This window comes from Nuphar pumila, chromosome 11, assembly GCF_984573655.1.
Source record: "Nuphar pumila chromosome 11, dmNupPumi1.hap1.1, whole genome shotgun sequence".
NCBI classification, from domain to species: Eukaryota; Viridiplantae; Streptophyta; class Magnoliopsida; order Nymphaeales; family Nymphaeaceae; genus Nuphar; species Nuphar pumila.
Window position 1 is genome coordinate 104846720 of NC_143259.1, and position 26735 is coordinate 104873454.

The window sequence follows — 26735 nt, forward strand, 5'->3', positions numbered from 1 at the left end:
GAAGGGCGATGCGAATGTCTTTATCAGAATATTTTTGCTTCTCACTTTAGGCAGTTAACAATAATCTTTTTATGAACATAGTTTCATGTGGCTTGGCAAGGAAATTTTGAATCATGGGTACATACCCCCTTACATGTAAGACCCATTGCTTATAGTATTTGGGATCCTCGTTTGGTCAACGGGCTGTAGAAGCTTTTACTGTAGCCAGTGCTATTGGACCAATATTGCTTCACAGACCCACCCCACTAAGCCAACCTAGAGATGGCAGTGGGGCGGGGCGGGGGACAAGGTTTCCACCCCCGCCCCGCCTCAAAATTTTATCCTCCACCCCCGCCCCGCCTCCGCGGCGGGGATGGATTTTATCCTCCACCCCCGCCTCCATCCCCGTTTCATACCCTTCATCCCCGGTCCAAACGGGGATGAGGCGGGGCGGGGATATTGCGGGGAAAAGTGGTCGGGGCGGGGATCGGGGCGGGGAAAAGTGCAGGTCCACCCCCGCCCCGCCTCCGCGGCGGGGATGGATTTTATCCTCCACCCCCACCTCCATCCCCGTTTCATACCCTTCATCCCCGGTCCAAACGGGGCGAGGCGGGGCCCCGCTTTCCCCCGGTCCACTGCCATCCCTAAGCCAACCCCCTTAGGCATGTTTCAAACACTTTATAATAAGAAAAAATTAACCATCAAAGTTCAGTTTTCATGCAACCAACGTGTCGACCCAAGCATCTCTGATTCTTTGGCCCATTTGGGGAGGGGATGAGAGATACATACATTTGGATCTTAACTTGGAGTTTGAGATTGAGACCCAAGCATTAGATTCATTTAATATTTGTATTGTGTGCATCCGATCCAGTTAGCTAATTGGATATCTAAATCAGCACCATGCCTTCTGGGGTGAGCCCGATCTGTTGGCGGCTGGAACAACAACCTGAATCTGAACCAAACCTGAACCGGAACCAACCACACGTCTACGAATGGACCTTAAAACAAATTTTAGGGGTGCAAACAATACAGATCAGATATCTGATCCAAACGTGGGATGCTATTTCCAGATTGGGCTCCTTAAAGCAAGATCCGAATGCAAATTGGGATTGGATTTGGATATGCTAAATCCTATTATTTTCTGGTTCAGACCAGATTTGAATCAGTACTTTAGTCTTTAGGTTGCATCTGATCCAGATTTCGGATCAAAGTCTGATCAGATTGCATTATTTGTTCATGTAAAGAGCTTGCTCTTAATCTGTTTTCACTGGATCCAATAATATCACATATATTTCAGACCCAAATTCATTCAACCATACCTCTTCGGATCTGATTCGTAACTGGATTTGGATCCAAATCTACTGTTTGCATTGGAGGTTAGGAATCATACCTGGCATGATCTGCTCTATATCTGATACATATATATTTCGGATCTGAATCCAACCCTACCTCTTCGGATGTGATTCAGATATGGATTTGGTTCGAATCTACTGTTTTGAATTTCGGATTTGGACTCGGATCTGGCATGATCCAATCCATATCTGATCCGTCTGCACCCATAACCAAGATCCACGTCGTCTACGAGCGGGTCGGGTATAAAACTCATATTCGACTCATGTTCAGGCTTTGCTGCCCTATAAATGCAATCGTCATGGTCGTCTTCTCTCTCTGTTTTCATTGTCTGAGAGAGAGAGAGCGGGAGAGAGTCTCACTTTTTCGTTCGTTTCCTTCATTGCAGCCGATCCATCATTCGTTTCCTTCATCAGATTAAGGGTTTCTTCCTCCCTTTCCCTTTCCCCCCTTCTACTTTGCTTCATTCGCATGGTTTTTCCCTTTCTCTCCGATCCGGCGGCCGGTCTGCTCCGCGGCGTTCAATTCTTGAGGTTATCTTGTCGAAGTTAGTGTTTTTCTTCACAATTGGATAGGAGTTTGAGTTTTTGAAGGTTAGGGTTTGGTTCAAATGCTTGACAGCCGTGTTGCTTCGGTGACGCTTGACAGGCTTAGGGTTTTTCTCTGGAGATTGGGGTGAAGACGAGATTTTCTGGAATGGTGTTGGGTTTTGTAACTTCGTAAGGTATGGTGCATATGGGTTTTGTTGCTCATGATTCTTCCTCTTTTTTTTTCTGCTTCTCCTTGTTTTGGTATTTTTGTTCGTCATTTTTGTTTACTGTGACTTTGTTTTAGTTTTCTTCTTCTGCGTGTTGTGCAAATCGAGCATGACCTTATGCATGGTTGTTTGTGTGGTTAGAAACGTCGAGTATGGTCGTCTAGGCTTGGTATTTGTTCGCGCTTGATGTTGAAATCCAGTAGTTTTATGATTTTGAAGTAAAAGCTTTTAGCATGAGTAAATATGCATGTGCACAGGTTTTTGTACCTGTGCAGGTGTACAGTGCGCTTGTATGTGCATCTAGTGTTCTTAATCTAACAACAGTCAAAGTTAAATGAGTCTTGTGGTTTCAATCTCTCACGGTTAGAAAAGGTGGCACATGAAAAACCAGCTAAATATGTGGTTCTTAACAATGGGTGGGATTAACAGTACAAGTAAAGTTTGGAGTATCAAGAAGTTGAATTGGATTACCGGCATCATAAATGGAATTGATTTTAGAGGAGAAACATCAAGATCAGAACATGAGAAAGCCTACTAATAGAATTAAGCTCATATATATCACCATAAGTTTAAATATGCATAGGGAAATGCATGCAGATAATTGTGAAGCGGGTGTTGAATCAGAAATTTCCAACTCAGGCTACCATAATCAACACGTGGTTAGTTTGAAGTTCGAACTCTCAACTTAAGTACAAGTGCAAAGACCAACAAGCAGATGTAAAGATAATAGATAAGGTTCTATTTGGATATACTTAAGGGACTCAATTCTATGTTATATGGCCACTCCTATCAGCCAGCTACTCCATGCCTGGCACCTAGCATCCCGACACCTATACAGCTATACTTGTGGACACTCCTGTTTTCACTTTATTTAGTATTCAAGTATTTTTTTAGATAGCATCCACCAATGTTATCTGGCATAACTATGGGTTGCATGTGCAGCTGTAAGCTTCATTCGGTTTTGAAATCTTCATCCTTGAGGCTCCTAAAGAGTGAGATGAACGAGCCACAAGTTGACCAACATTGTGCTATGGAGCAAATTAGATGGTTCTTTTTATATTCTCTAATAAGATTCAGTAGGTATGATATCGATGTCCGAATCCAGCTTGTTTCCATGCCCTTTTGTGCTTTTTTCTGGATCAACATTCTTAATGAATGAGGTGAATGAGTTGGGTTTAAGCTTATTGTTGAAGATTGGGCAATGTCTTGATAGATACGAATTGACAGAATTAGAGTCATTTAGGCATTAGGCATCACTAAATGGATTTTCACCCGCATTTTGGGAATTAATATTCCTCAAACAATGTAGCATATTGCCGCCGGGTAAATCCTTAAGCCTTCCTCGTCTTACAAATGCTACAAAATGTTCTTGTAAATTATGGCTACATACCCCCAAAAAAAGTCTCTCTCTAAACTGTTGCTTTGAGAAATGAATTGTTGGTTGGACCCATGAACGGAATGCAAAGCTCCACTAAGGTATTGAGAGGGCTATCTATCATAGTCATGTGTGAAGCAATTCCCCCCAAAAGTCAAGTACCCTATTATTATAAGGGGGTGGAGGTTTTGAAAGAAATGGCTTGATGAATCATTCTGTTTTCAACAGACCGACAATGAAAGAATTAAGGGAATTAAGTCCTTAGCCTTTGGTCTACCATCTATCTGTCTTTCAGAAAAGAGTGGAATTCCGAACTCCAAGTTTGATCCTAATGTGTTCTTAGAACCACAATTGGATCTTTTCAAAAACTAAAGCCTTTCTTCCATTTTCTACGTGCTGCCCACTGCCAGACCATGCAGTTTAACCCATATTTGGCTTTCAGCAGATTTATTCACCAACCATCATCCGTGCTTAAGCACCACCACCACATTAAAAGAAGCCTAATTGTAAAAATAACATGGTAATAAATTAACAAATATTTCTTGACATCAATAATAACTATTATGATTCCAGTGTTATAAAAAGCATTTTATAATGTGCATTTAGAGGGTCAACCATTACCACTTTAAATGATTTAATAATAAGCTGCACCGTATAATGTTGTAAATAAAACGTCAACCAACAAATATTAACGTCAAAGTGTATAATAAAATATCAACAATTATAAATACATTATATAGAAAAGTTTCTCTGTGTCCCTTATTATTCTCTTTTGCTGATCACAATAAATGCAAAAAACAAAATAATTGTTTTTTCCCTAAAATCATCTCCGCTTGTCTTTCTAGTGTATGTTTGGTCCTATATACTCTTCATAATAATCAAGAGAATTGGGGGGTTTTATCAATATGGTAAATATGATCATAATAAAGTCTAGGTAAAAAAAAGTCTTGTGATAAGTGAAAAAGTAACTAAAAAAATTACATGAGAAATTTTGTGGAAAAATAAAAAAATATTCATATTTGTGATTCACTATGTATCATATGATATAGCATGATATACCCCTTTTTCCAATACAAAGGAGTGCATTCTATTGTATGCCTACAATAGTTACAACAAATTGTACCATGCTCTTTGATATGATCTTAAAATATTGTTGGAAAACTTGTTCTATGATAGTTATCCATTCTATCCTATTTATGGAATTAAGAATCACACCTTTCCTTGGACTCCTCTCTCTGTCTATATATATATATATAAATATATATATATATATATATATATATATATATATTATGTGTGTGTGCGTGTGGTTCACCCTGAAGTAGGAATCCAATATCTGGTGCGATTCGACACCCATGCACCACACCTGAGCTCAGACTCGGCTACTCGGTAGGACTGTTCGGTTGAATCTTGGAGCCAAGAACGGTGGTTCTAGGCCAATTCCCTCAGCAAAGATGCTTTTGATGTTAAACAAGGAATCTCAGGGATCCAATATACCCAAAATATCGGAGGGAATCTCCAGTGGCCGTCTTAAGCCTCAGGTTGTTGAAGCCTTCTAGCGATAGTCTGGTAGAACATATGAATTCAACTAAGCACTTTACCGTGTTTTCTTGAGGATCTACCGGCAGATTTCTCTCAAAACAATGATCTGGGCCTTAGAAATGAGATCAGAAGCTAGAGTGATGAAATTGGGAGCACCTCTGGTCAGATTTGATCCTAGACCTATATGTTCAACTAACAGGTGATGTGCAGGTGACTGCGGTGAGCAGTTGGCTGAGTGGACACCGTTTTGTTCAACGAAGAGGTCTCCAGCTTATTCTTCAACGGAGATCACCCTGATTGTGCTGAAGGAACCCAGAAATGAAATTTGGCCTATGAGCACCAGAGTCTGACAACCAGTGATCGATGACGTCTTGCTATCGGTGATAGTTTATGATAAATACTATAGATGGTGGCTGTGATAATTGATGAAGAAGAGGAAGAGATTGATGATGTAGTATGTTTGTGCATGCATGGTTTAAATAAAAAAATTCATTTGAAGTCCAGTACATAAAGAAAGATTAACAATTTGTCATCCAAACCAGAAAATTGGGTTTTTGAAATCTCCATTTTGAGAACTAGCATTTTAAACTAATTTAACAATAAGTTTGTGTTACATTGCCATCCAATTGCAGCCGTGTTTTATTTTTGTTCTGCATTTTCTAGATTGCTTTTTGAGGCCAATGCAATTTGGTTTTGCAAGAATTAATGGTTTTTCCTCCTCTGCTATTAATGTGCGGTGTCAGGTAGTGGCCAAGGGGGAGTATGTTATTAGTTTCGTGAGATCTTCCAACTTCATTGCAAGTCAGGTCCATGGCTGACAATTTTGTCCACAAAACTGATACTAAATCAACTGTGGGAAGTTTGCCATCAATATCTGGCTATAATCATGATCAGCTGTCAGAATCAGCAGTTTCAAGTGACCTTCACAATGGTTCCAGTTCTACATGCAACATATCAACCTCAAGTTTGACGCCAGCAAATGAATCACACAGTTATGCTGGTTATGGCTATTACCCAAATTCCACCTACCCCTATGGATATAGCAATACAGGATATGAAAATTATTACTATGCCTATCAGCAGCAAGGAAATCATTCTTACTCTCAGCAAGTGGGAACATACCAAAACACAGGTTCTTATCAGCCTCTTAATTCATTTCCGAATGCAAACACTAGTCTGGGGCCAAGTTACTCAGGCACTTACTACGATCCTGCTGTTTATCAGACCACTGGAGGATACCAGAGTAGTGGCTATAATAATCAGAGCAGCTTGTGGAGCACTGGTAATTATGGAAATTACCCTTATCCAAACTACATGGCAGCAGATTCTAATGGCGCTCATGCTGCTAGTAGTAGTGGTGTGAGTCAGCATCAGTATCCACAGCATTGTAATCCATGGGCAACAAATTATTATGGTCAAACTGCACCTGATGTAAGCTGTGCACCTGGTACTGAAAGCACATCGATTATTGCTACACCTCCTATGGGCTGTCCAGTTCCAGGTGTTGGCAGTGGGTATGCAGTTCCAAACACTCAACCTCCACCACCTGGAACCTGCTCATCCTGTAAACCAGAGTCCAACTTCCCTGGAGCATCCGTCCAGGTTAGTTAGCTTTTGTATTTAGCTCCATGTGTGAGGAAGGAAAGAATTCCAGCTAAACTTGCCTCGTTTTCTTCTTCTTCTTCTTCTTCTTGTTAACAGCAGTAACAACAATGATAGCGTGACACTGTTATCTCAACTGTCATTGTTCCTATTGTTGTTGTTGTGAATGTTATCAGTACTTGTTGTTTATTCTGTTTGAGATTATTTTGTCTTTCAGTTTCACTCTGCTTGCAGGTTTTCATGTGCATTGTCCACTGGGGATCTCAGAGTGCTTTTTCTTTGCTTCTTCTCTTAATGTTCTTAACAGGCCTAGTTCTTGTTTTGATTTCTGTTTTTGTTTCTGTACATAAAGTGACTAACACTGGTATTTCAAACTTCTTGTTTATCACTGGAATTTTTTAATAGATGGCATGATAGAGTTGTCATGAAATCAAGCCGAAAGCAAACCATAATGTGCATAAGCAAACTAACAAGTCATGTAAGGGATAATACAAATGCCAAAGGCAATACAAAAGCACCTAAGTGCATACAATGGCTACAAATGCACAAGCACAAGTCCACAAAGGGACAATACACAAGCCAATCAATGAATGGCAAATACATGAGATCATAAGAGGCACCAAAGAGCATACACAAAAGAACACAAAAAAGTAAAACATAAAAAATAATAATCTTTATTGAGATAGAATGCTTAGGAAAGCATTAGAAACAAATGGGGGTATTTACCCCTTTATATAGGCTACATGGGTCCATATAGCGGTTGGGATCATCCCAATAGCTATAAATATAGCTGTTGGGAAGATCCCAAACAACTATAAATAAAGCCATTGGGAAGATCCCCAACGACTATATTGGACAAAGTCTAATATACCCTCATATAAGAGGGAAAATGACAAGAAAAATTGTACAATGATAAAACTGCCCCCTTATGGGCAGTACTTATTACATGTGTACAAATGACCAAAATGCCCCTACATGGGCAAAACCTATTACAATAATAAAACAATTATATATATATATATATATATATATATATATATATATATATATATATATATATATATATATAACACTCTCCCTCAAACTTACGGTGTGATTACCAAAAGAATGGGGGAAACAAGATGGGGAAGACAAGAGAAAGGGAGACAAAGAGGGAGAAGATGAGAGAGAGAGAGAGAGAGAGAGAGAGAGAGAGAGAGAGAGAGAGAGAGAGAGAGAGAGAGAGAGAGAGAGAGAGATTTCGGGGGTGGGGGGTGATTTTGCTTTTGTTTTGTTTTATTCTGTTTTTCTGAGTTTCAGGTCTGAATTAGACCCGACCCAACCTGATCCGACGCAGTGTGGGACCCGACCTGTGGCATACCTGCACTACGGCCGCTACTCGTATCCGTGTCGATGCATGTGTTAAAATATAGTGTATCTTTTATATATATATATCAAACCCGATAAGGGTATTTATGTAAATTCACATATTTTATGCATATTCTCATTTGAGAATATGTTGTATTTTGTTTTCTTCTTTTTCTTTTTGTATTTCTTTTTTATGTGGGCCCCCAATACATAGGTTGGAGCACCCTCCAACGGTTACATTTCTAACCGTTGGAGGGGCTCCAACGTATGTATTAGAGCGCCCCCCCCCCCCCCCCCCCCCCCCCCCCCATGGTCTTATAAATAAGGGTGATCCCCTTTAGGTTTTTTTATGTTTTTGTAAAGCCCCTCTTGGGACCCAATATATTGAAGTTGATATTTTTTATGTTCTTGTGCATTTGTATCCGTGCCTTTGTGCACTTGTGAGAGTTCTCCTTTGATGCCTTTGTGCACTTCGTGCTTCTAGCATTGTGTTTTTACACAAAATCTCTTTTTATAGAGATTTTCACATGGTATCAGAGCGTGGTTGATTGGGGAAAGAAATTGGTGTGGTTCTTCACAATATTGAGTGCCTCGAAAAGTGTGCCTTCAACTTTTTGGTAATTGGCGTGAAGACTCTTCTTTATCCAATATTTTAGAAGATTACTACAACAAGTAAGACTTAAAATCTTATTGTGGTACGTATTCTTTTCTCTCATCTTATCTCTCTAATGGGTGAAAAAGATTCTCATTTTTTCTCTTGGTTTCAAGCTCAATGACTTCAATTATCACATGTGGGCCGAAAATATGAAAGTTGTTATTAAAGGAAAAGGCTTTGTGGTTACGTTCAAGGCTCGATTCCGGAACCAGAGCCTAAAATTACCTTGATTAAAGAAGGGGAAATCAAAATTATTGAGGGAGATGAAAGAGCTAAGGCTCTTGAGGAGTATAGTAGAAAACATGAGGAGTGAGAAATGATGAACTTCAAGATCTTGTCATGGATCTTTTCCTCATTTGAAACAAGAATCAACGCCAACATTATAAAGTTTAAAAAGGCTTCTAGGGACTTATCCCACAAGTATTACCTCCAAAAGAGGGCGCTAACCCTTCTTCAAGGGGAGATGACTATAAGGGAGTACTTTACCGAACTCTTCTCCATTTGGGATGAACTTGCTATGCTCGAACCTAAGTGGAGTGGTGAAGCCATAGAGCTTCGTCATAAACAATTAGAAGAAGATCGTTTTTTTAACTTTTTGAATGGGCTAAGGCCCGAGTTTGAACAAATAAGATCTTCTCTTCTATCCTCCTTCACCTCTCTCTCTCTTGAAGATGTCATTACCAAATTAAGTGGAGAGAAAACTCGTATGGGCATTAGCAAGCAAAATTCAAGTGTTCTTGCAATGCCCACAAATCAAGAAGAATGCGATGGAGCAAATGCCGTTTCTAGGCCCGACAACAACTTGAGGACATATAAACCTCCTCATTTTAAAAATCAAAATCAAGGATCCAATGGTGGTCAAGGCAGAAGAAGGGACTATAGCAAAATTGTGCTATTTTTGCAAGGAATCGAGTCATATCAAACCGGTTTGTCCTAAATGGAAGAAATTACTAGCAATGACAACCACATCTTAACCACAAAAAGAGGAATCTACAAGTGGAGCTCTCTCTCTAAATCAAATTATGGAAGCTCTTCAACCTCTTCTTAATGGAGCTATTTCCGGTGCTGCCGTATCCACTCCTTTCTTTCTAGGTAAAACTTCTTGGCTTTTAGATTCGGGTGCATCATTTCATATGTCTCTAAACATTTCTTCTCTTTCCGAATATTCTAAAAATTCGTCACCATCTTTTGTCTCAAATGTGGATGGCACTTCTCTTGAAATTAAGGGAATTGAAAATTTCGAAACCCAAAACTTATTTATTCCTAAAATTAGATTTATACCAAAATTGAATTTAAATTTACTTTCCGTCTCTCAACTCTTGGACCTTGGGTGTGACATTCAATTCTCATCTAATAATTTTTTAATACAGGATCATTGATCTGGGAGGTTGATTGGGAAAAGGCTCTAGGAAGGGAGACTTGTACTATACAGACTCTCTCCAAATCCCTAAAACCACCTTTTGTATTGTGTCCCAACATGAAGACATAAATGTTTGACACAAAAGACTTAGCCATCCCAACATTACCAAGTTGTCTTATTTGCATTTTGTCAAAAATCTTTGTAAAAGTACTTTCTCTTGTAAATATTGCATTCTTGGAAAAATGAGAAGTATACCTTTTGAACAATGATCTATGTTTACCACTAAATCTTTTGAAATTATTCATTTGGATGTCTGGGGACCGGCACCCGTCATATCCAAGGGAGGTTTTGCCTATTATGTGAATTTTGTGGATGATTTTTTACGATATTGTTGGATATATTTTCTCAAACATAAGCATGGAGTTTTTTTATGTTTTAAATCATATCATATGATGATCAAAAATCAGTTTAATAGTGATTTAAAGATATTTAAGACCGATTTCAGAGGTGAATATCTTTCTAATGAGTTTAAGAAATATCTTGAAGAATATGATATTGTTCATCAAAGATCGTGTCTTAAGACCCCACAACAAAATGGTTTGGCCGAAAGGAAGCATAGGCATATCATTGAAACCACTAAAACCCTTCTTATTTCCCAAAGTATTCCAATTTTTTTTTGGGTTGAGGCGACTCTTGCTTCCGTATATCTTATTAACTGTCTTCCATCCAAAAATCTAGATAAAGTCTCATTTTGAGATTCTATATGAAAAAGAACCCGATTATAATAGGTTGAAAATTTTTGGTTTTAAGTGCTTTGTCCTTATAGATAAAAATGATAAACTCTCACCAAAAGCCATTCCCTGTGCTTTTCTTGGCTATTCCGAAACCCAAAAAGGATTTTGATGTTATGATATTAGGAATGATAACTTATATGTCTCAAGGAATGTAACTTTTTTGGAAAATGATAGTGGTTTTGAAAAAAGTGAATCTCATCTAGAAAATGCCGACTATTCCTTTTTTTTTATCTATTATCTAAGGATGATGACATCTCTAGTGATGATTAATCAACATATAACAGTGACAATGAGGTGGTTGTGATCAACAATAATTCTAACCCTACTACCTCAAGAAGAAAATATAACTAGAGACTCACTTATTCTTATAGAGATAGAAGCACCTTTAGAAGTGCTATCGAGCAATATAGTGAACCTAGCAAATCTATCTTCAGTCATGATTCAAATCTTAGAAGAACCGAAAGAATTAGAAGAACTCCCTCCAGATTCGTATCCTTTGATTCTTTCTCTCCTAAATATCGGGCTTGCTTAAGTGCCATTCACTCATATTTTGAACCAAATTTTTTTGAAGATGCCAAACAATGTATCGAACGGAGAGAAGCCATGAAGAGTGAACTCAAAGCTCTTAGGAAAGCCAACACTTGGGAATTTCAAACGCTTCCCAGAAACTATAGGATGCAGATGGGTGTTCAAAGTCAAAACTAAGTGTGATGGATCTCTTGAGAGGTATAAAGCTCGTCTAGTAGCTAAAGGATATAGTCAAGAATACGAGATTGACTATGAAGAGACATTTGCTCCAGTAGCTCGTATGGTTATTGTCAGATGTCTCGTCACCATTGCGTCCATTGTAAAATAGAATATTTATCAAATGGATGTCAAAAATGTCTTTTTAAATGAAGACCTTACTGAAGAAGTCTACATGGATGCTCCACCTGGTATGAAAATTCCTAAAAATAAAGTTCCTCGTCTTCGTAAAGCTCTTTATGGCTTGAAACAAGCCCCCAAAGCTTGGCATAATAGGTTTAACAATGTAATGACTGAAAATAGTTTTTCTTCATGTTATACTGATAATGTATTGTTTGTTAAGAAATCTGATGCAGGAATTATTATATTATTGTTATATGTTGATGACATGTTGATAACATGAGATGATGCTAAAGGATCTTAACCTCAAAATTTGAGATGTCAGACTTAGGTCTTTTGACATTTTTTGAGAATTGAGGTTGCTTTTTCTCACAGAGGTTACTTTCTGTCTCAAACTAAACTTGCTTGTGAGATTCTTGACCGATCAGGAATCACAAATGACAAGGTCTGTGAAACTCCTGAAATTGTGGGTTCGAAGATGAAGATTGATGATGGCATTTTTCTAAAAGATCCCACACCTTGCGGGCAATTGGTTGGATCCCTAACGTATCTCAACATTACTAGGCCTGATATTTCTCATGTAGTACATGTCACCAGTCAATTTTAACATGCACCTACTACAGTCCATATGAGCACCATCCTTCGCATCATCAGATACATAAAGGATACAGTAAACAAGAGAGTATTTCTATCTTTTTCTTCTAAATTAAGCTTAATTGCTTATACTGATTCTAATTGGGGAGGTGACTCAAATAACCGTCACTCCACCACTGGTTTTTGTATTTTTTTTCGGTGAATCATTAATTTCTTGGAGATGTAAGAAGCAACAGAAAGTATCGCTTTCATCCACCGAAGCTGAGTATCGAGCCATGACATTTATCACCATGAAGATAGTTTGGATTCACACCTTGTTAAAAGATATGAATATTCAAGTTCAAGGGTCCAAAAAATTATGTTGTGATAATAAAAGTGCAATCTACATTGCCAACAATCACACATTTCATGAGCGCACGAAGCATATCGAGATGGACTGCCACTATGTTCGTGAAGAATATTTAAGAAGAACCATTGACCTTTCTTATGTTACATCAGAATATCAACTGACAGACTTATTCACCAAGGCGTTGTGCTCTGCAAGATTTAACTTCCTTCTTAGCAAACTTTCGGTTGTGTCACCCTAAGTTTGAGGAGATGCGTTAAAATGTAGTGTATCTTATATATATATATTCATATATATATATATATAGAGAGAGAGAGAGAGAGAGAGAGAGAAAGATAGATATACATATATATATATATATATCATATATATATCATATATATATATATATGTTAAACCCGATAAGGGTATTTATGTAAATTCACATATTTTACACATTCTCATTTGAGAATATGTTGTATTTTGTTTTCTTCTTTTTCTTTTTGTATTTCTTTTTTATTTTTTGTCCGTTTCCATTCATTTATTAATGATGTAACATGTGGGCCCCCAATACATAGGTTGGAGCACCCTCCAACGGTTACATTTCTAACCGTTGGAGGTTGGAGGGGCTCCAACGTATGTATTGGAGCCCCCCCCCCACGACTCCATGGTCTTATAAATAGGGGTGATCCCCTTTAGGTTCTTTTATGTTTTTGTAAAGCCCCTCTTGGGACCCAATATATTGAAGTTCATATTTTGTATGCTCTTGTGCATTTGTATCCGTGCCTTTGTGCACTTGTGAGAGTTCTTCTTTGGTGCCTTTGTGCACTTTGTGCTTCTAGCATTGTGTTTTTACACAAAATCTCTTTTTATAGAGATTTTCACATGTCGACACGGGTACGACCACCCATTTGGCGTGTCGTGGCAACATATTTCATGATGCATCAAAAACAAAATTTCTTTCTCAACCCATATCATTTGGCGTGTTGTGGCAACATAGTTCATGATGCATAAAAAACAAAATTTCTTTCTCAACCCATATCATCTTTAAGAACCTGCAGATAGTACAAAACATGGTTTCCAACTACACAAAGAAAGATATCCTAATCAAATAGTTTTTTAAAAGAAAACTTTTTAGCCCAATTGATAAAAAATTAGTTATTGGATGTATGTATATATTTTCAAAACAAATATATATTTTGAACAAGAACAACACAAATTAATATATATATATATATATATATATATATATATATATATAGAGAGAGAGAGAGAGAGAGAGAGAGAGAGAGAGAGAGAGGATGGTTAAGTTCCCCCACAAAACATAAAGGCATGATAGAAAATTTTAGAAACATTAGCAACAATTCAAGCAAGATACATTAACCATTGTTAGACATAAAATATCAATAAGATAAAAAATTTAGCAATAAAGTCCTAAAGGCTTGAGTATTTCAAATAAGATACAACTCTTAAAAAACCCAACAACATGTATATTAAATGTAATGGCTCAAAGGAGCTCACACCAAAAGAAGAATTAATTAAATTCATCAAAAAATGCAAGATAACCAACATGGAACAAATCTAAATATCTTCAACATTATATATATATATATATATCCAACATGCAATTATAGCATATTTAATGCACATAATAGTGCATGATAACCCAATAGAGTTTATCCACACGAGGCAAAAAGGCACACACAACCCAAATATGAGTTCATGCATAAAAGTCACAAAGGACCAAGAGGACACACAACCCAAGGAGAGAATGCACACAAAATTCATGAAACTTATTCAATGGATAACCTTTTTCCATACAAGGGAAACGAGCACCGAAAAAGATTAGAAAACACATGGAGATATTTTAAAAATCTCACATACAACAACAATTTTAATTATATCATAAGAAATGATATTTTCAAATTTCAACAACAATTTGCTCACTACAAGCAATCACCTCTTTGACCTCAAACTCAATATCTTCAAAATTCAAGTATATCAGTGTGTAGGACAAGATATCAAATATAAATGTCAGCAATAACCATAACAGTGACCATGTACCAGAAATACCGACTATCTAAACTGACAATAATAACTGGCTACAACCACAAGAGGTGCATATCCCTCACCTCACAAATGATTGTAAAGCTGTAAACAACATCAGTTTTAACAGGTGCACATAACTCACCACTCTGATAAAACAAAATCTCTTATCCAAAGAAATATTACTCAATTAAGAGGAAAGAGTGGAGAAAACAAGAGAGGTAAACAAAAACAAACTGATTGAGCCATCACTAATGAAGATCGCTACAAGTATTCAATAATCAACAAAGGCCAAATAAGCAATTGAGTGATACAATTCACTTATACAATCAGAGGTCAACCAACTGTCAGTCAGAACCAAAACAAGTGCCAACACGACACTCATAAACGTGGCAATCTATACTGACAAGAAGATAGAGGTGCACACATAACTCACCTCAACAACTAACTCTGGCTCCACAACACAAAGGTGCAAGAAGCCAATAAAAAACCCTTAAAAAAACACTTTAAAAAAAGAGGTTATAAGCAATAGCTATGTCAATCATATGACAAGATGCAAACAAGTCACTAAAAACCTCATGAGGCCACATATAAGACATACAATAATATTCATCAACAATTCAAAAAACATAAAGCCTTATAAGGAAGGCAATGAGATAGTAATTCAAGAGGGAAATAGCCAATAGTGAAATAATCACATTGCCACTAAGACAAGAACATACAATTCTTAAAATGTTAATTAATTCTCACAAATCCACATTCAAGGCCATTAAGGGCACAAACACATGCCTATAAGGCAATAAAACATAAGCCACCAAGGATGAGAAAGCACACCCTTATAAAAAAATATTGTTTCATTAAGCTCACAATAATGCACAAAGAATGCATAAAGAGAGACATTATAATATCCAAAGAACAATATGATCCTATAGATCTAATGCATGTGAAGAATCAAGGAGTCTTCGACCATAAGCAAAAGTCCACCGAAAACCAAAATTGGACAAGCACAAAAGTGGTGACACACCCACAAGTCCCACAAAGGGGATACACACAAAGAAGGATCAAATAATAAAATAATCTTTTATTGATCCTCAAATCATGCAAGAAGCATTATGCTTAAATTCTCATGTGATGTAAAAACATGTAAGATAATGTTTACTAAAGAGCCATATGACCTAAAAATAACACAATCACAAGTCACAAATGCCACTAAGGTCTCCAAAGAGAACCCTCACAAAAACCTTTTTAGTAAATATTTTTATTAATGATTATGATGCACTATGCATGTAAAGCACAAACCATTCAAGTGCAATGAGTGCACTCACAATAAACACCTCACAAGAGGAAAGAACACAAGCCTAAAAACCAAAAGGACATGAAATTTGAAGTCATACATAAAGACATGTTTTGATATTTATAACCATAAAGTGCTCGAATAAAGCTTCTAAGTGCCAAAAACACATGCTCAGGAACACTAGATCGTATAAATATCATTTCACAAAATCAAATAAATAGTATAAACCTTATAAAATATTTAATAATGATTTTTTAAATAAATCCAATAATAAATTTGAAAAGCATTTAAAGGTTTAGTTTTTAAAAAAATAACAAATAAATTTTTAAAGATAAAAAAAACTGAGTGTTTTCTCATGCATAATGCATGAGATAGACAAAGTAAAAATAATATAAAGATTTAAGATACATACCGGGTCAAAATCTCCCTTGAATCCAAGTCAGACATCGATCACGATTTTTTTACGAAGCACGAACTCGAACCAAAGAGTCCCAAGACCCAAAGAAGCAAAATACCAAGAAAATTTTCTTGGCTCTGGTACCATGTCATGAAATCAAGTGGAAAGCAAATCATAGTGTGCATAAGCACAAGAACAAGTCCTATGAGGGACAATACAAATCAAAGTTACCGGAAGCGCCATAGGGTACAGGGAAGCGTGCTTCCTGAAACACGTTTTGGAAGCGCAAAACGTAGTGCTTCCGAAACGTGCTGGGAAGCACTAAAAAAATTTGGGAAACACACCTCCCTAAATGGGAACTCGCTTCCCCTTCTTTTTCATTTTTTTGTTTTTGTTTTTATTTTTATTTTTCTTTCTTTTTTCTCTTTTTTCACTTCCTCCTCACTTCCCTTTCATTTCCTAGGTGGCTTTCAAGACGATTCCTGGTCTGCTTTTAAGTAGTCCCGTGCTTCCCACTTCCTAAAATTTTGAAAATGCGTCACTTCTTGCTTCTCGAATCGCTTCCCGCTTCCCTGACTGGCAACTCTTGTACAAATGCCAAACACAATACAAAGGCACCTAAGTGCATACAATGGCTACAAAGAGCCTAAATATGCACAAGCACAAATCCACAAAGGGACAATACACAAGCCAATTAATGGCAAATACATGAGATCATAAGAGGCACCAAAGAGCATACACAAAAGAACACAAAAACCATAAAAAATAATAATCTTTATTGACATAGAATGCTTAGGAAAACATTAGAAATAAGGGGTATTTACTATTTACCCCTTTATATAGGCTACATGGGTTACCATCTATGTCACATGGGTGCAGGTAGGGGGTGCGGCACTTTCAAAAAACTTGGGTGTGGGGGTGCGGCAAAAATATAAAAAATTATATATATAGTCTAAAAGTTGGACATAAATGACCCTGGGTGCGTTGACCGCATCCAAAGCTAGGTTGACCGCACTGGGTGCCGCACCCATGTCTCATCACGTCGACGCGGGTGCGGCACCTAGTTGGCCGAGTCCTTGTGACATAGGTCATCATATAGCCGTTTGGGAAGATCCCAACTACTATATTGGACAAAGTCCAATATACCCTCGTATAAGAGGGAAAAAGACAAAAGATAAAAAAATACAATGACAAAACTGCCCCTAACGGGCGGTACTTATTACATGTGTACAAATGACCAAAATGCCCCTACATGGAAAAAACCTATTACAATATTAAAACAAAAAAAATGTATATAATATATATACCAAGGTTGCCAGACTAGGAAGTGGAAAACGATACAGAAAGCGGAAGCGAGAAGCGATGCATTTTAAAATATATAGGAAGCGGGAAGCGATGAATAAAAAAAATATATAAGAATTGAATGAGAATCAAAATAAAACACAAATAAAAACTAAAATAAAAGTGACTAATACTAAATTTCATGATTTTTTAGTGTAAGAATTAAATTTTTAACAAAATCTGAAAATGATAACTACCAATTTAGTGAAAGCACATGGAAGTGAGTGAGAAGAGTTAGAGAAAACACATAAAAAACATGAAAAGTTGAGTAAGAGAACATATAATAAGAATAAATGAAGCTTGTGGGAAGTGTAGGAGAAGCGTGGGGGAATCGAGGTTCTCATCAAGTTTCTGAAGCGAGGAGTATCACACTTCTGAAGCGAGTTTCCGGGAAGCAAGTTTTCACCTATCTAAGAAGCTTCCGGTAACTCTGATATATACATATACACTCATATATGTATATAGACACTCATATATATATATACATTTTATCAAGAGTTTCAAGATGATATCTGATCTTGTAACATAAAACTTCCATTACTTATTGGCTGTTATTTTTAGAGGAATTGTTGTTAGCTATGGTACCCGGACACTCCATTTTGCCCTCCGTACCCGTGTCAACCCGCGTCGACACATGGACACACCCTTTTACCCTCCGTACATACAAGTTTATATTTAATTTATAATTATATTTTCAGTTTATAACTTTATATTTTCAATATGTAATATATATTTTAGATCTAGCATATTTATAGATTATATTCTGTTTATTTTGTACTTATGTGATATTTAATATATATAGCCATGTTCCCGTACCCACATTTTTTGGAATTGATGCCTTGTATCCTCCGTACCGGCACCCAGGTGACATAGGTTATTAAAGAATTGAATTAGTGTTTGATGACTTTCCTCCTAATAGGTGCCTATGTTTAGTTGGTGACTTTATTATGCTACAATTATTATTTTTGAACAGTACCTTAAATTAAAAGGGTTTTGGATGGCTGTATGATTGTCGAGACCAGGCCCATTTGTATGTCTGCATCATTGTCCTGTTATCACTAATAGGTTTCATTCGGAGGAAGTTATGGTGATGATCTTTGTTAAAAGGTTGGCGGATTTCCATTAATATTATGAGCGTAAAATCCAGATACAGTAAATACAATGGTTAACCAAAGAAAATCATTCTTAAACAGTAGAGAAAAATCTTTAATACGGGCGGCACATGTATTGAGAGAAAAAATCTGCAAATTGCAACATATTCTAATCCTTAAAGCTCATGATGCCTCTGTCGCAAGCAAATCAAGAATGTCTCTTTTTACTGGGCCTGTAGAAAACAACTTACAATTGTTCCTCTAACTTGTAACAGTAGAGGAATAAATTTGTAACGCCAAGCTTGGCGGAATTTGCTGCAAATTAACTAGCTTTACTTGGCAAGGCTGTTAAATATTAGTGCTTGTTCTTTTATAAAGTTATGGATATTACTATTATGTCAACTTAAGGTTGTAAACTGTAATTTTGTTAGTATATTATGGTGTAAAATTCTTAATGCTGAAGTTTTGTGGATGTTGAAGCTGCTAAATAACCTTGTGTGTAGCATATTTCGGTTGCTTTACATCTGGTTTTAGTTGTGGTTGTTTCCGGGTATTCTTTTTACTTTTGTAGGAGATGGGCATATTTCTTTGGGTAAAGAAAAGGAAAACCAGAACCAGCATGGTACTGATCTATGTGTGGGGTTATGGAACCTATCATAAGTGTTAATGATGATAAATAATGGTGCAGGTCATAATTTGTAATCATCTAATATATTGTAATAGGATGAACTGGTGAGATATAGTGGAACAATGACCCAACAGCATGCACATTATGGGGAATATTAAGTCTTGATCCTGCAAAAGGAAAAGACCTATTAACCAGTTTCCAGGATCTATGGGATTGGTGATAGATCTAGTATGTTGTAAGAAAGTTGTAGGATAATACATGCATTGATCATAAGTTGAAACTTGGAGTATGAACTGCAATTGAAAGCTTATGAATATCCTTACCAGTGTGAATTGTTCTATCTATGTCATACATTATTCTGGAAATTATGAATTGCAATTGGTTATTGTCTTAAAAAGTAGGACATGACAGAGAATGCTTGCCTAGAGAATCCACTGGCCGTAGTTCATGACTAAGATATCAATTTTAGAAGCCATCATGTTCATGCATAAATGGACGGTTGTCAGTCTATTTGCATAGCTTTAAAGAAGGCTAATATTTCCAAAGACATGATTTGCAAGAATAATCTCCTTGAAAAAGGGTGCAACAACTCAATGAAGAGAAAATGGCACACAAAATTGATACTTCTAAAATTTCATTTTGTGTATGTGTGTGGGTGTAGCATGCAAAATTTGCACTAAAGAAGAGAAAAATGAAGTACCATTCAAGGTGACACTGTTCCTTTTGGGTTCATTGAGGCTTGAACTTTGATGTATGAAGCAGTATGTGTAACGTGATATGTAGATAACACATTCTTGAACGATGATGCAAGCCACTAAACTTATGGGTGCGGGGACCAGTGTGTGGGTATGCATGTGTATGTGTGTATCATTATATAGGTATGTTTAAGGAAATGAAAGTCTTCAAAGATGTTTACCAATCTTCAAAGTAGACACACAAAGGAACCACAACAAAATCCACTAAAATACTAAAGATTACACACAAATAACCACAAATAGGTTCACTCACAAACACCCACTAAAGGGACAAGCACAAGAGATAAAAAATAATATTTTATTGATTTCAATATATACAAGAAGCATATAAATGAGAGGGGCTTTCACCCCTATTTATATACAATAGAGGGTCTCCAAAAGAAACGTTGGGTGAGACCCCAACGACTCTAAATAGAACTGTTGGGTCCTCTCCAACGTCTCTTGACTTAGTCAACTTGTTGTTGACTTCAAAATAAAAAGAAAAGAAAAATAAACTAAAAGCTAACCGAGTTATATATATCTATCTATATATATATATATATTGTCTCTCCCTTAAACTTATGGTTGGATAATCGAAAGTTTGTCTAAGAGAAAGTGGAATTTAGGAGCAACAAGAGGTTTGGTGAAAAAATCCACCAATTGATATTCAGAAATGACATATGAAAGATCGATAGTGCCATGTAGATACTCCTCTCGTACATAGGGGTGGCAATTTCTGACACGACCCGCCAACCCGACCCGCCAACCCGACCCGCCAACCCGCCTCTTAGGCGGGTTCGGGTTGGGCTTAAGCCAACCCGTTTAATAAACGGGTCGACCCGCGTAACCCGTTTATTAAACAGGTCGGGTTCGGGTTGGGGGTATGCCAACCCGGCTGACCCGTTTAATAAACGGGTTAGGCGGGTGGGTCAACCCGCCAACCCGTCTGCCAACCTGCCAACCCGACCCGCGAACCTGAAAACCCGTTTACCCGACCCAACCCATTTATTAAATGGGTTGGCGGGTCGTGTCGGGTTACCCGTTTATTAAACGGGTCGGGTTCGTGTTTGGCACAGCTGACCCGTTTAATAAACGGGTCGGGTTCGGGTTGAGGTATGCTGACACGCCAACCCGACCCGCCAACCCGACCCGATTGCCACCCCTACTCGTACATAGTGACAGTCTATTTCTATATGCTTGGTATGTTCATGAAAGGTTCGGTTGCTGACAATATATATGAAAATTTTGTTGTCACAACACATCCATGATGCTTCAGTAAGCTGAACTCCCATGTTAGCCATCAATCTTCTTAGCTAGACCACTTTTATAGTGGTTGTAGCTGTCTCAATATTTTGCTTCAATCGATGAGAAAAACTTTTTGTTGCTTCTTACACCTCTATGAGTTCAATGAATCACCTAAAAACACATAAAAACCATTGGTTGAGTGTTGGTTATTGGGATCACCTCCTCAGTCAATATCAGTATAAACAGTTAAATCTAATGATGAAGAAACAAACAAGAAAAGTCCTCGAAAAATAGAAGTTTTAATATATCTAATAATACATAAAACTACTCCCATATGAACAAAGGTGGGAGCATGCTGAAACTGGCTTATTGTGTGGACTGCATGCGCTATATCAGGTCTCATAATTGAGAGATAAGCCCCAATAAGTTGGTGGTACAATTTTGGATTGTCAAGTGGTTCTCCATCATCAAGCTTCATTTTGATGTTTACAACTTCGGAAGTGTCAACCTTTTTATTATCTAAGATACCTAACCCAACGACAATATCTAGAAAAAATTTAGATTGAGTCAGTAAATAGTCTTTAGAGGAATAAACAACTTTTATACCAAGAAAATATTTTAAAAACCTCAAATCAGTCATTTCAAAATGTGTTTTGAGCAGCTTTTTAATGTGTTCAACTCTCTGTGTGTCACATCCTGTGATGATCATGTCGTCTACGTAGAGAAGGAGAATAATAATACCTGTATCAGAAATCTTAACAAACAAAGTTGTGTTAGACAAAATTGGAATCCAACATCAAGCATAAATTGACTAAACTTGTCATTACCAAGCTTTTGGTGCTTGTTTAATGCTATACAGGGCCTTATTTAAGTGAAAAATCTTTCCTTTAGAAATAATTATACAAGGTGGTGCTTCCGTATAGACTTCTTCAACCAAGTTTTCATTAAGAAATGCATTCTTAATGTCTCGGACCGAGCCTTCAGAATGGGGGCATGTGCAGTGTGGAGCGAAAAATGCATCGAGTGTAGGAACATGCAGTATGGTTTGGCTTGATCGGTGACATGCAGTGGTAGCATGGCATGCGATAGGCAACAAAATCGCTGTTGGTGCGACAGTGTGATGGCAAAGATGTGAAACATTGTTTGGTTAAGCAATGTCAACACATCATAGGATGTTGTCTTTGGGGATTTGGTTAAAGACCTCTCGACTTGGATGAGTTTCCCACGTGTAGCGTTTGGATGTACATGAGTGCGTGTGAGTTAGGGCTAATTCTCCTAGGGATCACCTTAGGTGGTTCCAATTGAGTATGGTGACTCGGCGCTAGGCGAGTGAATGCCTAGGCGTCAGCAAACAATCTGGGTAGTGTTGTTTGCTATGACGTAACAACTACCAATTGGTCGCAAGGCTAGGTGGTCTTGGGATCATTCTTCCCCCGTCCATTACAGACCTACAAGGCCTTCTCGAGTGACGCTATTAGGGGGTCGCGCTGCAGCCTTAGAGGTGCAACGTTGCCGTTTGGATTGGTTGGTTGTCCGGTTGGGTGTGAGTGTCAGTCTTTCCTTGGAACTTGGACTACGACCCCTTTGGTTATTCATCGAGCATGATAGTGATGCGCTAAGGAATGATACGTAGAGCCAGTGGCATGGACCAGGTAGATACACATGCAATCAACTTTCGCTAGGCAGCTATGCACGGGGTGGTGCGTAGGGCCAATAGAATGATCTGGTACATGAAAAAGTGTTGGTGCGTGGCCTTTGGCCATTAGCCTTGGCCAGACTAGGCAGTTTGGCGCATCGCGGGTTTGCAAAAAGTTCTATGCTAGTGACACTTAATATTCATTTGATATATATGCCATCTCTTCAAAGAGGCAAGGGCTACTAAGGTCCTAATTGTTGTCATCCTAGCAACTGGTGCATAGGTTTCCTCATAATCTATTTCATACTCATGGGAATATCCCTTGGCAACTAATCTAGCTTTGTACGTTTCAAGAGTCGTACCACTCTTGGTTTTAACCTTATATACCCATCGACAATCTATAGGTTTCTTTATTGGGAGAATATTTTGGACAATGCACGTAAATCACCTTTTCTAAGGCATCTAATTCTACTCTCATGGCTTCTACCCGTTCAGGATGTTCCTTTGCTTTAATATAGTTGGAGGGTTTTATATTGGAATGTATTAACGCAATGTAGGCTTAATACTTAGGTGAAAATGATAAATAAGACACAAATTTCTCAGGGGGTTTTGATACTCTAGACGACTTTCTAGTTTGTATTTTTACATGGTTTTCATTATTGGTATATTTTTCAAGAGCACATGGATGTTCATAATTACTACGCCTGGAATATTGGATACAACCATGATCCTTATGGGATTGTTCTTCACTCATCTCATTATCATGAGATTCTTCTTCACTTATTATATTATTTCTATCTTCCTGATCTTCATCAAGATCAATATCACAATCACTAATCTTTGAAATTAGATCTAATAGAAAAGAATACTCAGTTATTTCCTTAGTCTTCTTAATTTTATAAAAAACTCTTTTTCTAAAAAGACACATTCCTTGAAACATATAGCTTTTTATTTTTAACGTCAAAACATCTATAGCCTATGTCACAGGGATTCACCAAGACAGGTGCCGCACCTGCGTCGATGCGACACGACGCGGGTGCGGCACCCGGTGTGGTCAACCCGACCTTGGGTGCAGTCAATGCACCCGGGGTCATTTTGGTCCATTTTTTGGATTAAAAAAATCTGCTTTGGAAAATAAAAAAAAGAGACCCTTGCTTTAAATTCATTTAAATGCATTGAACAACATTATGTTCAAGTGAATAAATTCTCATTAAACTCTCTCTCTCTCATTTAATAGTAATAAACTTCCTCTCATCCACCAAAAACATAAAACGAGTTTCTCAACAAGGCAACTTTGGAAAGTGTTGATAATAGAAAGTTGTTTCCTAAAATCTATCTTGGAAATTAAAAGCTTTCATTGAGAATAGGAAAGGTCTCCTAAAGTCCAACGTGTAAATTAAACCCATATTTTGAAGTTTTAAATGATTTTATTTAGATTCTTGGAAATTTAAAGCTTTCATTGAGAATAGGAAAGGTCTCCTAAAGTCCAACGTGTAAATTAAACCCATATTTTGAAGTTTTAAATGATTTTATTTAGAAGTTTCAATTTTGGACCCCCCTTCTATATATATAATTTTTTTTTTACATTTTTGCCCTTGCCGCACCCCCGCACCCATGTGACATAGTCTATAGCCTTTTTTATTATTTGCATACCTTGAAAAGACACAAGGAATAGCACAGAGAGAGAGAGAGTATAATTTTTATTAGTAAAAACAAAACATTTACACTAAAAAAACTCGCAATCTAGTGTAATCAGGGACTTGTTTGAAATTTTTTTCAATAGGAGATGCATTTTTCAAATAAGAAAATGACATTCTGTTATTAAGATAAACCACAATTGATGTGGTTTCAACCCAAAATTCTTTAGGTACTTGGTTTCTAATAAGCAAGGTTATTGTTGTTTCTATAATATGCCTATGTTTTTTTTCCAGCTAAACCATTTTGTTGAGGGGTGTAAGGACAAAATTTTGGACGTGTGATACCATTTAAATCTAGGTAGTCTTTAAATTCTTTTGATAAAAACTCTCCCTCCTAAATCAGTGCAAAAGATGGAAAGATCATTCTTGAATTGGTTTTTGACCAAATTGTAAAATATCTGAAAATATGAAAAAACTTCAGACTTGTGTTTAAGTTAATAAATTTAAGCGTGTCTCATAAAATCATCCATAAAAATTGCATAATACACAAAACCACCCTTAGAGGTGTTGGGCCCCAAACGTTCGAATGTATTAACTCAAGTGGTCAGGAAGAAACAAAAGTTTCTTTCTTGAGATGGTTATCTCTTCATTTTGCCAAGAATACGATTTTCATATATAAAATTTTCAAAATTACAAAAAAAATCATCTTTAGAAAATACTGGATTTTGGATATAATATGATAGTTCAAATATAATTTTCTAAACATTGCAAAAAAATATAATTTTCAAAAAATCCATGTAGTATAAGCCTTCTTCTCTGTAGCCTTCTCCAATTAGCTTCTCTGACTTGACGATCCCACACTCGACAACCACGAGAAGAGAATAAAACATTACAACCATGGTAAGATAATTGAGAAACAGATAAAAGATTTAAATTTAATTTAAGAATATATCTAATTTTTGGAATAAAGTCTTTTTGAATTTGAAAAATGTTTTCAAAATTTCTTATTTCTTTTATCTCAAGAGATGTTTCATCGACAATAAACACATTTGATCCACTTGAGTTATGATGTTTAGATAACATATCACCATTTGGTGTCATATGAAAAGAGGCACCTGAGTCAAGAAACCAAATAAATTTACCTGGATCGGAGAAGCTGAAAAAAGAAACCGCGACTCCAATTGATGAGGATGCTCCTTTGAGTAGAGATTGAAGAGCCTCTGCTAGTTGTGTCATGGACATGTTTTCAATGGATAGATCTTGTGTGATTTTTACATCACTTGACTCTTGTGGAGGTCCAACACAAGCCACCTTCTCATAAGGGTTCTTCAATTTAGGACTATGTTTTCACATGTTCCGGTTCATGATAATAGTTGCAAATAACTTTCTTTCTCTTGTACTCATGGCCTTGCTTTCTATAATGTTTATCATTTGACCTTCCATAGTGTGGTGGTTTGTAGGTATGAACATAATTTGCCAGTCTAGATTCGGCTAGAACTGAGTCTTCATCAATCTTAGAGATTCACTTTTTAAGCCTATTTTCTTGCATACTTAATTCTTTTATAGTGTCTTCTATTAAGGGAACTTTCCCTCGACGAAGAAGAGCAGATTTGGTGGATTCAAAATTTGATCTCAAACCATTACTAAATTGGTAAATTTTTTTTGCGTTTATTTGATTTTGGCAGAGTTCTATATCTTCGAGACAATGTCACTTTGGTTCAAGAAGAGCCGACTCTTCCCATAATTTGGACAATCCATTATAGTATTCTCTAATACTCTTGTACCCTTGAGTCATATTTCGTATTTTGTCTTGCAAATTGCATACATGTGTAATATCTTTAAGAGAATACATTCTTTTGAGATAATCTCATGCATTGTTTGCATGTTCGAATTTAGCAAGTCTAAAACACTTCTTAATGTCTACTAATGAGCCAAGACATAATCTTGACATGTCTCATTATCCATTCCTTTCATTTCTTCTCATAATTGGCTACTGCCTTATTTTTCTCATTCTTCGTAAGAGATACTTCTTTCTCATCTTCTACTTTGGCAAGGTGGCTTGGGTTCTGGATCGGTCCCATCCACTAAGTCCCCACAACCCTTTTTCCCATATGAGATGCTTTATAATTGAAGTCTATGTTA

At 37.0% G+C, this 26735-nt stretch overlaps 1 protein-coding gene across 5 annotated transcripts in view; it reads left to right on the forward strand.

The window, feature by feature from the left end:
- Positions 1–1649: 1649 nt before the first annotated feature.
- LOC149822676 (SAC3 family protein A-like) overlaps positions 1650–26735 on the forward strand; it is an 83035-nt gene continuing 57949 nt past the window's right edge. For 2 of the 5 annotated variants that reach the window (XM_089979968.1, XM_089979970.1), the window contains exons 1-3: positions 1650–1876; positions 1978–2053; positions 5747–6605. In XM_089979968.1, coding sequence (XP_089836094.1) covers positions 5814–6605 — 792 coding nt within the window. In that variant the 5' untranslated portion in view covers positions 1650–1876; positions 1978–2053; positions 5747–5813. Of the gene's footprint in view, positions 1877–1919; positions 2054–5746; positions 6606–26735 lie in introns of those variants that run through there. The other 3 variants (XM_089979969.1, XM_089979971.1, XM_089979972.1) reach the window with 3 other exon arrangements.